At 45.7% G+C, this 16,189-nt stretch overlaps 1 protein-coding gene across 2 annotated transcripts in view; it reads right to left on the reverse strand.

Annotated features, from left to right (window-relative positions):
- Positions 1-573: 573 nt before the first annotated feature.
- The window catches only part of fibcd1a (fibrinogen C domain containing 1a), a 33,552-nt gene continuing 17,936 nt past the window's right edge, over positions 574-16,189 (reverse strand). The window contains exons 1-9 of one of the 2 annotated variants that reach the window (XM_085476635.1): positions 13,716-13,885; positions 12,716-12,794; positions 9,446-9,561; positions 9,009-9,369; positions 8,228-8,360; positions 3,889-4,025; positions 2,261-2,357; positions 1,057-1,236; positions 574-980 (exon numbers count right to left, since the gene is read on the reverse strand). In XM_085476635.1, coding sequence (XP_085332761.1) covers positions 724-980; positions 1,057-1,236; positions 2,261-2,357; positions 3,889-4,025; positions 8,228-8,360; positions 9,009-9,369; positions 9,446-9,561; positions 12,716-12,794; positions 13,716-13,732 — 1,377 coding nt within the window. In that variant the 5' untranslated portion in view covers positions 13,733-13,885 and the 3' untranslated portion in view covers positions 574-723. Of the gene's footprint in view, positions 981-1,056; positions 1,237-2,260; positions 2,358-3,888; positions 4,026-8,227; positions 8,361-9,008; positions 9,370-9,445; positions 9,562-12,715; positions 12,795-13,715; positions 13,886-16,189 lie in introns of those variants that run through there. The other variant, XM_085476637.1, reaches the window with a different exon arrangement.

Genomic DNA, 16,189 nt, shown 5'->3' on the forward strand with positions numbered 1-16,189 from the left:
ACCCTGATGTCACAGTGATTTTAGCCACCGACTATGGCCGAGCCCGACCGACCGGTAACCTGAAAGCTTCACCTTCACGTTGCTCTGCAACACTTGCATCAATGCATGCTGCGCACTATCACTGCCACAGACAACAACCGCTCCTTGAGACAGGAAGTACCTCCACCCAGCGCTAACCGATCGTGGCTCAAGAGCTGGGAGTTCGCCTTGTAATCGGAAGGTTGCCGGTTCGAGCCCCGGCTTGGACAGTCTCGGTCGTTGTGTCCTTGGGCGAGACACTTCACCCGTTGCCTACTGGTGGTGGTCAGAGGGCCCGGTGGCGCCAGTGTCCGGCAGCCTCGCCTCTGTCAGTGCGCCCCAGGGTGGCTGTGGCTACAATGTAGCTGCCATCACCAGTGTGTGAATGTGTGTGTGAATGGGTGAATGACTGGATATGTAAAGCACTTTGGGGTCCTTAGGGACTAGAAAAGCGCTATATAAATACAGGCCATTTACCATTTAACCCACCCACTTCCATCAGAGGCGCGTGACCTCTAACACCGCGTCGTAAAGATCGATCAGAGTGATTATGGATCGTCTTGTCAAATGAGTTTATTGATGAAACAAAAAAAGGTAAGTAACACATCAACGCTCTGTCTACCATCATTTACAATTGTACTTATGGAGGTCATACAGACTCTAACCATCTACAGTCACAACCAATCATGAGCTCTCGGCCCAGGTTCAGGACTCCGGTCGGGGTCGGATCTTCATCTCCGTGAAGCGAAGCGAGTACTGCCAACCAGTCCAGCTGGACCACTCCACACCGTCAGCGTAGGAGGCGTGGCCTCCTCTCAGGTACTGCCCATTCAAGTTGGAGGTGTGGCAGTTCCGGTACCACCACGCCCCCTGGTAGTACGCCGCACAGTTGTTCTCTGATTGGTCCTGGTCGCGGTCTTTGGTGGTGAACCGCATCCCCGAGTGCTTGAGGAGGGAGTCACCTGCAGAGAAATACCCGGCTGTGTACTGTGCAGTACTGTGTGGTAATCTGTGGTACTGTGTGTTACCGCGTGGTACCTGCAGTCCCGGAGTACCCGTCCACAGTCAGTGGGTATCCGTCCTCCTCGGGGTTCACGGAGTCTCGACCAACGGAGAATTCAGAGTACTGAGCGAACGCTGTGGCGTTATCGAAGTCTGCCATGTCGATACGCAGCTCGGAACCACCTGACCTGGTGAGCGAGTAGATCCTCTGCAGACCTGAGAGAGACAGCCAGGTGTCACTGTGCTGCTTTCTAAACTGTGTGCTGGACACTGTCTTTGTGAGGACCAGTCTCACCGCTTTACCACGGGACCCATCAACATTTTACCTGAAGTTCTACTCGGTTACATGACAAAACACAAAAACACCTTTGAACACGTTACTCTCACCTGAAATTAGAAAAATAAAGAATAATAACAAAACTTTCCCACCTGACTGTGGGAACAACCAAGGTTAAAGATTTACTGTGAAAAGTAGAAGATTAAAGGTGTCATTTCATGAAGCTGCTGCTGATGTTGCCCAGCTGCGATCAGTTTTATTAGAAACCAGCCCAACCGTCATCACTCAAACTGATGACAGCAGGTCCTGAAGTTTTGCACAGCTCCTATCACGACGTTTGTTTTTGCCCCGGGCTGGTCAGACGTGGTTGGGTTAAACCCTTCTTTAATTATTTGAATGTGAAATGACCCGACAAACAACTCAGGAAATATACATAAATACAAAGAATAAAGAGTTAAACATAAAGAACACCATGCTTGGCTGAAGCTTTAATACATCCAGTTTGAGGTACTTTATTGAAGTACCGCTAAGTTTTGTATCGAGTATTTCTGTGGTTAGTGTTTTTTATTTAAATATTTTTCTTTCTCTCCTAAATCATCCATTTAAAAACTTTAGTTCTCGTTTTCTTGATTTAAAACATTAATCCAGCTTTCTGAAGTTCTTCTTGGACATTGGTTACTTTTTTATTCAGTTCCACTCCAGTCCTTGTACCTGACCATATTTACAGGAATGTTTTCTTTGTTAAGCATCTAAAAAGTATTTTAGGATGATTCTCAAAGCTGTGAGCTGACAGCTTGAAATATCTCAGCATGGTGTGCAACGTGTGCTCAAAAAAACCTGAGGAAACTGGATAACAGTGTCCCGTTGTTTCAGCTAAGAAGGATAAAGTTCAGGTTCCTGTGTGTGCACTCAGTGAGTAATGGTCCCCACAAACACAGGAAAACCAACGTGTGTGTATCAGACCAAGCCAGTGCTCTCCAGTCGTTGTCCCAAATCCGTCCCTGTAAGCCTCCCATCCTCTGAAGAAGTTCACCGAGCCGTCCTCCCTCCTCTGAATCACCTGTACGCACACACACACAGGTGTGAAGCCTCTGACAGGTACATTATCAGTCTTAATTAAAGAAACAGTCGTGCTGATAAAATTAATCGGTGTGATTGATGAAGTGTGATCAATGTTCCCTCTAATTTTTCACGTGTCTGAGCGAACACACAAACTCCCTGAGCGTCCCTTGAACCACTGTGAGCAACATCAGACGTGTGCAGTGTGGTCACACCAGCATCCAAGTCACATGGTTTATTAAAGTAATCAAATTACAGCATTTATGTTAGACTACTTTAAATTAACTGCTTCAGCCCACTTACAATGAAAACTTAAAACAATCTTGTTCATGACCTGTAGCATGTTAACACTACTGGAAGGAAAAATAACTTGAACTCCAAGTTTGAAAACAAAACTTTATTTATTTTTTCATAAAGCTCTGACTTGTATTCTGAGTCTGTGGTCTGTTAGAGAGTCTGTAACTCTGTCTGCAACATACAGTAAACAATGACCAATGCTGGGCAGTTAATTATATAGTTACTTCTTCAAAAAAGTAACTGAGTTATGCAAACAACAAAGTGTTTTGCAGCTGTTTACCTAAAAATGCAGCCAAGGTGTTTTTAAATAAACCTTTCAAACTATTTACAGAACAATCAGCTGTTCTGCATCAAATCTGATGCCACACAAATTATTTGTGCTGCTCCACCGTCACTCCTAAAACTTCCCCCCGTTTCTTAACAACTAGATGCAACATTGCCATATCATTTTTTGATTGGTCGACATGGTACTTTTTTTGGACGAATAGGAAAGGGAGAGGGGGTGGAGTTTGTTTTTGCTCACAGGCTTTCGAGCGTTTTCCTTATAAAACGCCGTTTTTGCCGTTTCTTCCTGCAGTAAATATAAACAACGACAGTATTCAGGAAGAAAAACAAACATTGCAGATATTTTATCATAACTCTGGTTTTACGTGGCCGATCAACACAGTTTAAAAACTGGTATAAAGTCCACACTTTGTCCGTCAGTTGTTCCGTCTGTCCTGCTCACATCTCCAATGGTTGTACACGTTGTCATTAACGTGACTTCACTCCACATCAGCCGCTTTGCTAGCTAAACACCGGTGTCGGCACATAAGGACGCTGTCAGAGCCTGTCAGCGACGCTGATTAGCTGCGTATATACGAATGTGAATCGCATCATTGGCTGGACTGTGGGATAAGGTGGCATCGTTCTGATCCCATACGGGAGCAGCCAGTCACTGACTAACACTGCAGAACAGGATTGTTAAAGTTTTCATTTTAATTTCAATTCAGGTTAGATTTTTCTTTGTGCGCAGAGACGTGCCAGCAGTGCGCAATTGCGCACGCGCACAGCTTAGAGGGAACATTGGGTGTGACAGGATCTCCTGCAGGTCTCCTGTATGCTAAGCTAGTCAAACCGAAGCAGGTGTCTAACAAGCTCAGGCTGACAAACGAATTAGCACCTAGGGTGTGTGTGTGTGTGTGTGTGTGTGTGTGTGTGTGTGTGTGTGTGTGTGTGTGTGTGTGTGTGTGTACCGTCCAGCCTCCTCCATCTGTGCTCATGTCGCAGTAAACCATGAAGCCATTGGGGTCGTGGGTTGGAAACACGGAGTAAACGCCATCCTGAGAGACACCAGATTTCAGGATGTCGCTGCAGTCCCTGGGTCTGACAGCTGAGGGACAGGGGAAATGACATCATCAGCAACACAGGTGTGTCTGTGGAGGTCACTCTGTCCACCTGTCAGACACACCTGGACTCAGGTGACAGCTACTTATCTTCTTTATTTGTGTGTCATTCATCTGAAATCAACAGGTCTGCATGCACAGTCAGTGACTCACAGGTCAGTTAGTGTGTTAGATAGCTGTTATTATACAAAGGCTCGTCGATAACATGAAGGCTGTACCACAAACACACAAACTCGAGGAGGCAGTCTGAGCCAAAAACACACAATCCTGGAGTTTTGGACTTTTTTTGCCTTTCCTGTCTGACACTGTACCGTCCAGAACTAGTCCCAATAGATTTGTGTTCCCACACGGACCATTTTGGCTTTTCGTGTACTCGTCCACGTGATTTTCATAGTTTATTCAATCTTTATTATTTATTTTACTTTTTAAGTAATTATGGTGAGAACGGACAGGACCGAGGGACGGGGAGGAGAAAAGCGAAGACAAAAGGCTCATTATAACCGAGGACATCACTCAGTTAAATATGTGCATTTGTGCTATCACTCTGAAGTGACGTTTGAGAATTCAGGTTAAAATGTTTTGTGTTCAAAATGTTGCTGTACTGTGAAACTGAACTATATCCATCCATCCATTCATCCATCTTCATCCGCTTTATCCGGGGCCGGGTCGCGGGGGCAGCAGCCTAAGCAAAGAGGCCCAGACCTCCCTCTCCCCAGCCACCTCCTCCAGCTTATCCGGGGGAACACCAAGGCGTTCCCAGGCCAGCCGAGAGATATAATCTCTCCAGCGTGTCCTGGGTCTGCCCCGGGGCCTCCTCCCGGTGGGACATGCCTGGAACACCTCACCCAGGAGGCGCCCAGGGGGCATCCTCGTCAGATGCCCGAACCACCTCAGCTGGCTCCTTTCGATGTGGAGCAGCAGCTGCTCTACTCTGAGCCCCTCCCGGATGGCCGAACTTCTCACCCTATCTCTAAGGGAGAGGCCAGCCACCCTTCGGAGGAAGCTCATTTCTGCCGCTTGTATCCGCGATCTCGTTCTTTCGGTCACTACCCACAGCTCGTGGCCATAGGTGAGGGTAGGGACGTAGATCGACCGGTAAATTGAGAGCTTCGCTTTTACACTCAGCTCCCTCTTCACCACGACGGACCGGTGCAGCGTCCGCATTACTGCAGCTGCAGCCCCAATCCGTCTGTCGATCTCCGGCTCCCTTCTCCCATCACTCGCGAACAAGACCCCGAGATACTTGAACTCCTCCACTTGGGGCAGGAACTCATCCCCGACCCGGAGTGGGCACTCCACCCTTTTCCGGCTGAGAACCATGGCCTCAGATTTGGAGGTGCTGATCCTCATTCCCGCTGCTTCACACTCGGCTGCGAACCGTTCCAGTGCGAGCTGGAGGCCCTCACCCGATGAAGCCAACAGAACCACATCATCCGTGAAAAGCAGAGATGAGATTCTGAGGCCACCAAAGCGAAAGCCCTCCGCCACTTGGCTGCGCCTAGAAATCCTGTCCATAAAAATTATGAACAGAACCGGAGACAAAGGGCAGCCCTGGCAGAGCCCATCACCCACCGGGAACGAGTCCGACTTATTGCCGGCAATGCGAACCAAGCTCTTGCAACGGTTGTATAGGGATCGAATGGCCCGTAGCAATGGGCCAGACACCCCATATTCCCGCAACACCTCCCACAGGACACCCCGAGGGACACGGTCGAATGCCTTCTCCAAGTCCACAAAACACATGTAGACTGGTTGAGCAAACTCCCATGCACCCTCAAGTATCCTCGAGAGGATAAAGAGCTGGTCCAGTGTTCCGCGACCAGGACGAAAACCGCATTGTTCCTCCTGTATCCGAGGTTCGACTAACGGACAAACTCTCCTTTCCAGCACCCTGGCATAGACTTTCCCCGGGAGGCTGAGGAGTGTGATCCCCCTGTAGTTGGAACACACCCTCTGGTCCCCCTTCTTAAACAACAACAACAACAACAACAATCTTTATTTATAGAGCACATTTAAAAGCCAAGGGCATGCCAAAGTGCTTTACATAAAAGAATAAAAGAATAAAACAATTAACATTATAATATCAGAGTCATATAAGTGTGGAATTATGTTCACAGGTAAAAACCACTAATAAGAGTAAACTATAGCACACAGCTATAGCAAAGTAAAGCTGTACCATCAAACACAGTGATAGAGAACATAGACAACGCAAGACAAACAGAAAAATTAATAGAATAACTCACTGCAAACAAGGCCAGGATTTAACTGGTAGAAAAAGCAAGTTCAAACAGATATGTTTTAAGCCGTGATTTAAAAGATTGAATAGAATCAGACGCCCGGATGCCAATCGGGAGATTGTTCCACAGCTCAGGTGCAGCTAGAGCAAACGCTCGATCACCTCTAGACTTCAAACGAGATCTGGGCTGGACCAACAATGACTGTGAGGATGATCTTAAAGCCCTCGCAGGAGCATATGAGTTTAAGAGTTCCTTAAGATAACTTGGCCCTGTGTTATTAGTAATTTTAAAAGTAAGCAACAGAATTTTAAATTGAATACGAAATTTCACAGGCAACCAGTGCAGATCAGCAAGGACGGGAGTGATGTGAGCAAACTTCTTAGTTTTAGTTAGAATGCGTGCAGCGGCATTCTGGACTGTCTGTAATCTATGTAAAAGGGTAGAGTGGAGACCAAAATAAAGTGAATTACAATAATCTAGCCTTGACGTTACAAAGGCATGGATGAACTTTTCCAGATCATTGTGCGGGATGTAGTGTTTGGCCTTAGAAATAAGGCGAAGTTGGTAAAAACTGGATCTGACGACAGCAGACACTTGTTTATCAAGTTTAAATGAGCTGTCAAGTAGCACACCCAGATTCCTAACAGTGTCAGAGAAGGAGCTAGTGAGAAAACCAAAGGCATCATGAAGTTTGGCACGGAGAGCGTCACTGCCAAAGATCATAATTTCAGTTTTCTTATCATTAAGGATAAGAGTATTTGCCAGAAGCCATTGCTTGACCTCACACATGCACTCTCGAAAGCTACTCAAGGACAGAGCTAGATCATCATTTAACTCAAAATAGATCTGGATGTCGTCGGCATAATAATGAAAAGCAATGTGGTATTTCTCAAAGATAGCACTTAAAGGAAGCATATATAATGAGAACAGGGTAGGGCCTAAAGATGGGGACCACCACCCCGGTCTGCCAGTCCACGGGTACTGCCCCTGATCTCCATGCAACATTGCAGAGGCGTGTCAACCAGGACAGCCCTACAACGTCCAGAGCCTTCAGGAACTCGGGGCGGACCTCATCAACACCAGGGGCTCTGCCACCAAGGAGCTGTTTAACTGCCTCAGTGACCTCGCCCCCGGAAATTGGCGGGTCATTCCCCTCATCCTCAGACTCTGCTTCCTCCTCGGAAGACGTGTCAGTGGGATTAAGGAGGTCCTCGAAGTATTCCTTCCACCGCCTGACAATTTTCTCAGTTGACGTCAGCAGCGCTCCGCCAGCACTATACACAGTGCAGGTAGAGCACCGCTTTCCCCTCCTGAGACGCCTGACGGTTGGCTGAACTATATACCATTCAGAAATGGTTCCTAGTTACACTACAAGCTGTTCATCCTGCCTCCCTTTTACTATTCATGCACTTCTCGTGAGTGCACGGGGATCTGCCACCGTCGGGCCCCTCTGAGGCCGTCCCCAAACCAAGGCCTCCATTCAGGCTCACGCCATCTGCCATGATCTACTAGAAATGCTGTCAAAGTAAAAATGAGGACGTGGTACGAGCTGGTGATTTGGGACTTTTCTGGAATGTTGGACTTTTGCTCAGATTTTCAGTCTGCAGACATTTTTTTATGTATCTGTTCAGATACAGATTCTGATTCACTTTGAAGGTAAAAACATTTATTTGTAATATGAAGCTAAAATTTAACATCATAAATGTTCAAACCAAAACTTTGTAACAAAAATGGGAGACAATCGAGCAGGAAATGTGTAAACAAAAGCAGATTTCAAATGTAATGAGCCAGCTGGGAAAATGATGGAAATTATTCTGAAATGTAGAACATCTACCTGTGATTCACCTGTGTGCGCGTGTGTGCGCGTGTGTGTGTGTGCGTGTGTGTGTGTGCGTGTGTGTGTGTGCGTGTGTGTGTGTGTGTGCGTGTGTGTGTGTGCGCGTGTGCGTTACCTCTGAGAGTGCTGTCTTTGCTCAGCTCACTCTTCAGGCTCCTCAGACTATCTGTCTCCCTCTGCAGGCTGAGCAGAGAATCACTGAAACCTGCCACCAACTTCAACACACCTGAGTGATTGTCAGACATCACCTGTACAGGTACACAAAGAGGGAGGGACTGTTTAGTAATATAAGACCAGTAACAACAACCTAGCTTTGCCTTGCTGCCAAAGGAAAGGAGATGACAGTGGACTTCAGGTTGATCAGAGCTGTACATTTGAATTGTTTCAGAAGTCTCTCACTCAGAACATGCTATATCATGTTTAGCTGGAAGCTAGCGAGCTAACTTCTAACAACATTAAATGTAATAAATTCTGTTTTCATGGATGCCTGGATGTTAAACTTAATTGTTACACCTGGTAAAACAGCAACGCTGATCATTTTATTAAAGATGAAAGAATTTAGACAGTTTTTAACTCTCAGTGATGCTGCAGTGTTCGTTTGACTTTGGGACCTGAAGCAGAGTTTGGACCTGGAAACAGCTGATGACGTCAGACTTAAAGACTGGATTATGTATTCTTTTGTAATCCATATGTATCTATATCACCATGACAGATGCCTCATTTGTGTACAAACTCGATATTTTGATATTGTATCAGTTTCGTGTCTTATTTAATGTTGCCTAGGGGATGTCGGTCTTCTCTTTCATTTAACTTAAATAAAATTGCATTTCACTCTCTTCCAGCAGTGCATTCCTATTTCATTCATTCAATTACATTTTAATTACTTTGATTCATACCTTGACGATGCGGCTCTGTTCACTCTGCAGTCTGTCCAATCGTTGGTCCAGAACACCTTGGCCTCTTTTCAGCGAATCAGCTTCCACTCTCAGGTTGTGGGTGTGGCCTAATAACACCTTTAGCTCCTCCTCCAGCTTCTGGACAAATCCGTGGTCCTGCCAATCATCTGCATTGTAATTGGTCAGCGCCCGTAGCAGCGAGCTCTGCAGCACCTCCCATCGGAGGAAGTGCTCACTAAAGTCCGGACAGTTTGGGTCCAGGAAGATGCTGATTGGCTCTCCGTCTGCAACACGTGACACTGTCACCAGGGGCCCAGACTCTTTGGGATTGGTTGAAACTACAGATGAGGACACTTCCCCCCTGTAACCATGACAATCCCAGATTTATATTTAGACAGGCAGAAGGAAGGAAAGAGAGACATGTACAGGTGTGTTACCTGCTGATGAAGGGTAGAGGATAGTGGTTCAGGTACAAGATGGCAACTGTTGCTGCAACAATGACTGCGATGATGACCAACGTGCCACCAGACCATAACAGGAAGCTGCACACCTTCTACGAACACACACAGACAAACGCTAAGTTACAGATAGCTGTTAATCGATAGCTTGTAACATTACCTGATAACGTAATTTGGATCAGCACTGAGAGTTTACCAACCTCTAAGGAGGGTCCATATTAGCAGACAAACTAGCACAAGCAACATTAGCCAGAAGACGACAGCTCAGGGTCATGTGATGCTAAAAACCGAACCATCTCACCGGGAACTGAATCTCCTGTTGCTGGATTGTGATTGGATCTTACTAATTAGCAGGTATCTGTGTGTTTGTGTGATGAAGTCTGACAACCAGGCTAGTTAGCATTAGCTGGTAGGCAGAGGTGGGTAGTAACTAATTACATTTACATGAGTAACATTTAAGAAAAAAGTACTTTTTGGAGTAGTTTTACTAGACTGTCGTCACGGCTGCCAAGGCGAGCCGTGTGGTGTTGGAGGGAGAAAGGACCCAAAATGCAAGCAGTGGATGATAATGCTCATGATGTTTATTTACAAAGTGGAGTGGTGGCAAAACAGGCAATGAGGGAGGACAATAACTAAAGAAACCCAACCTGAGAAGATACCAAAAGGGATGCACGGCAGAGAGCCGCAGACAAGGAACAGGACACCGTGGAACACAGAGTAACGCAGGAGAACACACAGGGCTTAAATACACCCACCAGTAATCAGGGGATGAGAGACAGGAGGGCAACACAGCTGGGAGAAATCAGAGCTGACGGGACAGGGGGAAACGTAAACTGAACACACTCACATCAGACAGAGACCTTCACAATAAAACAGGAAACTCACAGACACAGAACCAGACAAGACACAGAACTAAACAGACAGATTCACAAGCAGACAGTGTGACACCATGGACAGACGGAGGGAACACAGAGAAGTGGGAGCAGGCAGGCAAAGAACAGAAACCTAACAAATGGCAAATCACCACAGCATACATACTCGGAATGAACAAAAGCATAAGGAAACACAAAACACTGAGTCGGCAGGCTCAGGACCATGACAACTGTACTTTTTACTTTTACTTGAGTAATATTATTATGAAGTATCACTACTCTTATTCTGGCTACTCAGTGTGAGTAACATCAGTGGATGAGTAATGAACACGTTTTAACCAAAAATGCAGGCGACAGACACAAACCTGCAGGTTATAAGTCAGACTTGTTGTGTTAATGTTACTCTCTGCTGTGACATTTGCAGAAGTAATATATAAATACTGGGGTAGATAATGTCTACCTGCCCTAATATTTCTTTTTTCTGCTTAGCTTTATTATTGTTTTGTTGCTTTTCAGTCTTTAAAATGTGTCTGTCTGATTATCTCATTGTTAAACATTAAATCAGATGTTATGATCAGTTACTGATTACTCAAGTAGCCTTTTTTACTAAATACTTTTTCACTCTTACTCGAGTAATTTCTTGGATGGCTACTTTTTACTTTTACTTGAGTAAAACCATGTTGTGGTAGCGCTACAGTTACTTGAGTACAATGTTTTGGCTACTCTGCCCGCCTCTGCTGGTAGTTTATTACTCTCTCATCCAAATGTGGTCACTTCCTGAAATCAAAACCAACATGGCGGCGGCAGTCATGACGCTCCGTGTTAGGGCAGTGCATTTTGTGTGCAGCTTCCTGTCAGAGCGTGTGTGAGGGTTAGAAGTAGAGATGGACCGATCCGATATTATGCATCGGTATCGGTCCGATACTGACCTAAATTACTGGATCGGATATCCGAGAGAAATAAAAAATGTAATCCGATCCATTAAATATCAAAAAAGCACCTCACAAAACTTGCGACACGGCGTAACTCGGCTCATAACCGTAGCACGTCGGAGCAGTATGCATCATGTGATAGAGCGGCTGTGTGTGTTTGTAGCCTCGCTACCAAATCAGCATTTCATCTCCGAGGAAGTGATCCCAGAGAGAAGTAAAGCAAGTGTGTAAGTTCATCTCTGAATGTTTGTAAAGCATTCCAGCGTTGAGCTTAACAAACGATATATGGAGCGACTGCCTCTTCTTGCTGCTACTTCAATCACGAAACTGATCAATGATCAGCTGATCGTCTCTCTGGTTTGTTTTTGGCCCACTTTGCACCAGAAAGAGGAAACCAGCAGCTGAACAACAGCAGCACGTTTAAGCTTGATCAGCTGTTGTTAGAATTTATTTAATATTACTTTCTACTCGAGGATCTTTTTCTACGTAGCTGACGCTGGTAACTGTGCAGGGGCGGATCTAGCAAAGTTTAGCCAGGGGGGCCGATAGGGCATGAACAGGGAAAAGGGGGCACAAAGACATACTTTTCTTTCTTATTCTCATTTAAAATGTCGAGCTTTTAATAAATAATTATCTGAATCTTACACCCAAAGTTTTAATCTGATGTAAAATGTATAGAAGTCCATTACTGTATATAGTAACTATTAAGTCTAATATATATACCCTAGTAAGCTATAGTACTTTTTCTTTGGGAAGGTACCATCTGTGCAGTTCTGTTGAAGAAACATGTTGAATCTATTTAATTATTCTTGAAAAATAATTTATTTCTGTGCATTTTTTTTTCACACTGCATCAAATTAAAGTTGATTACGTCGATTAAGCATCATGAGGTGGAGGGTGGGGGGTGGTTCCCTTTTTTTTTTTCTTTTGCTGGGAGTTTGCAACCCTATTAGTCAGGTTGCTTACTCTTTAAAATACCAGAATAGGGAGGATGGAGCAGGTTTAAGTTTATTAGATTGACCAGTGTTGCTGATCTATGACATATTTCGTTGTATTTTTTGCATACAGGTATAACAGAATAGCTTTAGTGTTGTTGTTTATTTAAACTTTAGTATGAACTTATACAAAATGCAGCAAGATATTCAAAAAACTGTTTTATTGATTAAAAAACACTATATCGGATTCATATCGGTATCGGCAGATATCCAAATTTATGATATCGGTATTGGACATAAAAAAGTGGTATCGTGCCATCTCTAGTTAGAAGTGGCGTGAAGATCCTGCATGCTCCTGCAGGGTGTAATCTGCAGTAAAGCCGACATATGCTGAAGATTACTCCTGCGCTGATCTGACAGTTTAACTCCAGATTAACACGACTTAACTCTGCGCGGCTCTCTGCTGTCTGAGCCAACGCAGCTAGGTGCTAACGGCTAACGTGGAGATACCTTGTGCTTGTTTGGCCGCTTGCTGTCGAGCTCTGAGCTGCTGTTGTTCATGATGGTCCACCGATCATTCAGCATCATCCTAGAACACAAACACAGTCTGAGGTTATTCCTCCGCTTACCTCCTCAGTGACCCCTTCCTGACCCCTGATCCCTGACCCCTGTCCAGCTCCTTTTCGGCGTCCCCAGAACTTCATCAGTGACTTCACTGAACTCTAAACCTCAAACCTTTCCTGAGACACCTGCCCATTACCGGATATAACCTCAGCAGTGACAGACCCCTAACACTTGACCTCTGTAGTGACGTGTCAGACCTCCTGACCCTTTTAGGGTGTTTACGATGGCACCATAACGGGTTCATTAGCAGCAGATGCTCCTCAGTGACGTCCTGAACCTGTGCTAGGAAACCAGCTGCTCACTTGGCGGGTTGTCCTTGTTTTCCACTGACGTGTTGCCAGTGCCCAACCTCAAACCTGTGCAGGTGCTTCCACTAAAGAAAGCCTGCTGGTGTTGGTGTGTTGACACAGCACCACACATTTTGACAGATTTTACTGTCAGTGAGGAGCTAATAGAGGAAACAGATTCGTTCCAAACACTGAGCTGGTCTTTAAAGGCACCACGTTAGAGAACAAAGTTCAGAGGTCATCTTTGCTTTAATCCAGCAGATCAACACCAACTTTGAACATGTCACTGTGACAGCACAGCCTCACGACTGAGCTCTGAAGCCTGAAAGTCAAAAACAGGTGATGCTATTTGTTCAAACAGAAAACAGGACAATAAAATCCAATTAACATCATTCATCCCCAAAGTTGGTAAAATCATGTGTTCTTACAGCAAAACATGAAACAACCAGAACACAAAGAAACATAACAGCTAACACACAAACAGAAGCTCAAACGTTTCATAAATATAAATGCTCTAATGTGAATCCACAGTCTGAGTGTTTAACCCATGACCTGCTGACCATGTGATCGCACGCTGACATCAGTAATCAATAACTCACCTGTCGGCCGCCAACATTCAAAAATTCTAAATTCAAATCACTGTAAACTTTATTGCCTCTCTGCTCGACGACGCCTGGCACGTTCTGTCATCCTCAGAGAGAGAGAGAGAGACCATCTGCCAGTGGGCGAGCAAGAGGGCGGGCGAGGGCAAGAGAGAGAGACCATCTGCTGCCGGGAGGAGCGAGAGACCCTGGCTCAGAGAGAGAGAGCGCTGATCTGATCGGCTTTACCGGCTGGAGGCGGTCACAGTGCCACCTCAGGACTGAAGTGTGATTGCAGCTCACGCTCTGAGCACGCTCAGTCTGAACCAACACATGACACACAGCTCCCTTATTTCCATTCTTACTGTTGGACTCTGAGAGCAGCTTAGCATGAGTCACAGTTCAAAATAATGCTTCTTTCTGTGACACCGAGCCCTGCTGCAGATGTAATATGTGAACCAGACGACATGAACTCTGACTGATGCTAGTTCACAGGTAAGCACGGCCTCGGTCTTACTGGGACGTAGTGCCGGACAGTCACTCCGGGTTAAACAGACACAGAGTCGAGCGCTTATCCAGTCGTCCCACTGAACGTGATCAGCACAGGACAGAGACTGAATGATGCTAAAGGAAGAACGTACACAGAGAAGGTGAGCCAGGCAGAGCCATGCTCGTTCTAACAGAGGACAATGATGCCAGCCAGAGCCTGAAGACAGTCAGCTGAGGGGCGGAGCTTCTGTGCCTGAGACGACCATATAAGGGGTGAGACTGGCAGAACATGTCTTAAGGTGGCTTCTTTGGTTAAATGTGCGAACACGTTAGCGTGTCTGCCCACTGTACCAAACTGAATGTTGCATCAGGGGACCCGCTCTCTGTGACATCATCCAGACCCTACACTGTGACAGCTGGGACAAACTGAGTGTCCAAAGGCGCCGTGTGTGGCTGAGATGTGGGGTGATCCTCTGGTGGACACCGAGCTCCTCGTTATGTTTGAAATGAACCGCAGACGCGTTTGTTTCCTCCTCCTGCAGCCATCTGTGTGCTGACCTCTGACCTCCACATTCTTCTTAGAAAGTTCAGCACTGGGAACTCATTGAACCCATTGGCGTGTCCACAGATTTCAGGTCATGTGGTTAGTTTCCTCCCTCTGACATACTTGTGGTTACCGTGTTAATCACATGCTGCGCTCTGATTGGAGGAGCTGCTTCCACATGTTGACCCCCCCGTTAATGACTAACGTGTGTGTGTGCAGCAGGCAGTAATGTGACATTGAATGTGAATTTCATCTCAACCACACAGGAAATCAGGCAGGGCCCTCCAAAGTAAAACTCTGTGCCTGTGACTCAGGCTCTGAAGCCACTGCTGCACATTATAAACTCACTGAGCTGCTCTGATTGGACAGACTCGTGCTCTTCTACATGTTTGAAAAGGAGGAGACAGATGTTTCCAGTACAGCAGGTTGAGCAGGAGCTTTCATTCTGAAAGAGCAGACAGGAAGCAGGTGGGTATGCTTGCTGGAAGCTGACAAGGTTAAAATTCTAAGCTGTTTGAATTTCTTTCCTTCAGAGAAGCTGAAGAAACAAACAGAGACAAAGAGGAGAGACGTTGGACTGCTGCTGCTCTGGGGTCAGTCGTTAGGGTTAGTTAGCTGGTTACACAGTTGGATAGTCAGGTTGGTTAGCTGTGGAGTTTGTATGTTGGACAGATGGACTCGGCTTCTCTCTGCAGCAGAAAAAGGTGAGACTGAACCTCAACATTAGGAATATTGTAACTTGAAAGGGCTCCAGGAAAAAAAACGTCAAAAGAAATGAAAAATCTAAAGTTTGAAAAAGAAAGAAAAAAATTCAGATTTGGTGAGCAAAGAATCCAAACTGCTCTGAAGTTACCTCGATGAGAAGAAAGTTGGTCGTACAGAAAATGCAGGCTGAACCCTGGAGTTACTTTCTCAGTCCACCTTATATGAAATGTATCTTTCCAATCAGTTTCCTGCAGGAGTACGATATCCTGCCGATGGTTTATGTCTGACCCATCCGCCATTTAGCAATTAAGCACTTAGTTTGCCCAGACCTGTAGTGTAACGGTGCCGGGTTCCCATCTGTTGTCCTCTGTGCATAAAACGTGTTTAACAAAGAAACAGAAATGCAGACTCTGAGAAACATCCCCCCCAGCACAGGGCACATGCTAACCTCTGTGAACATCTGACCTGAATTAATGACGATGGCGTGCAGCTCTACACGCATCCTGTCGGCTCACGAACCAGTGGAAGGAACATGACCAACCCTAGTAAAGCTCAAGAACCTAATACAGCCATGTACATGTACACACACACAGCTCATTCTTATACAAACCTCCATATATGCCTGGATACTCATTATGGGCTGTGAATGTTAACAAGATCCATTTAAAAACACGGCTTGCTTGCGGCTATACCGGCCTGAGATATTAAATTCACCTACATCTGATGAGCTTTTTGTTGCCATGATGCCAGGTCT

The sequence above is a fragment of the Copadichromis virginalis genome, linkage group LG12 (genome assembly GCF_057382275.1).
Source record: "Copadichromis virginalis isolate Kocher_CV1m ecotype Utaka linkage group LG12, C_Virginalis_male_GT1.1, whole genome shotgun sequence".
NCBI lineage: Eukaryota > Metazoa > Chordata > Actinopteri > Cichliformes > Cichlidae > Copadichromis > Copadichromis virginalis.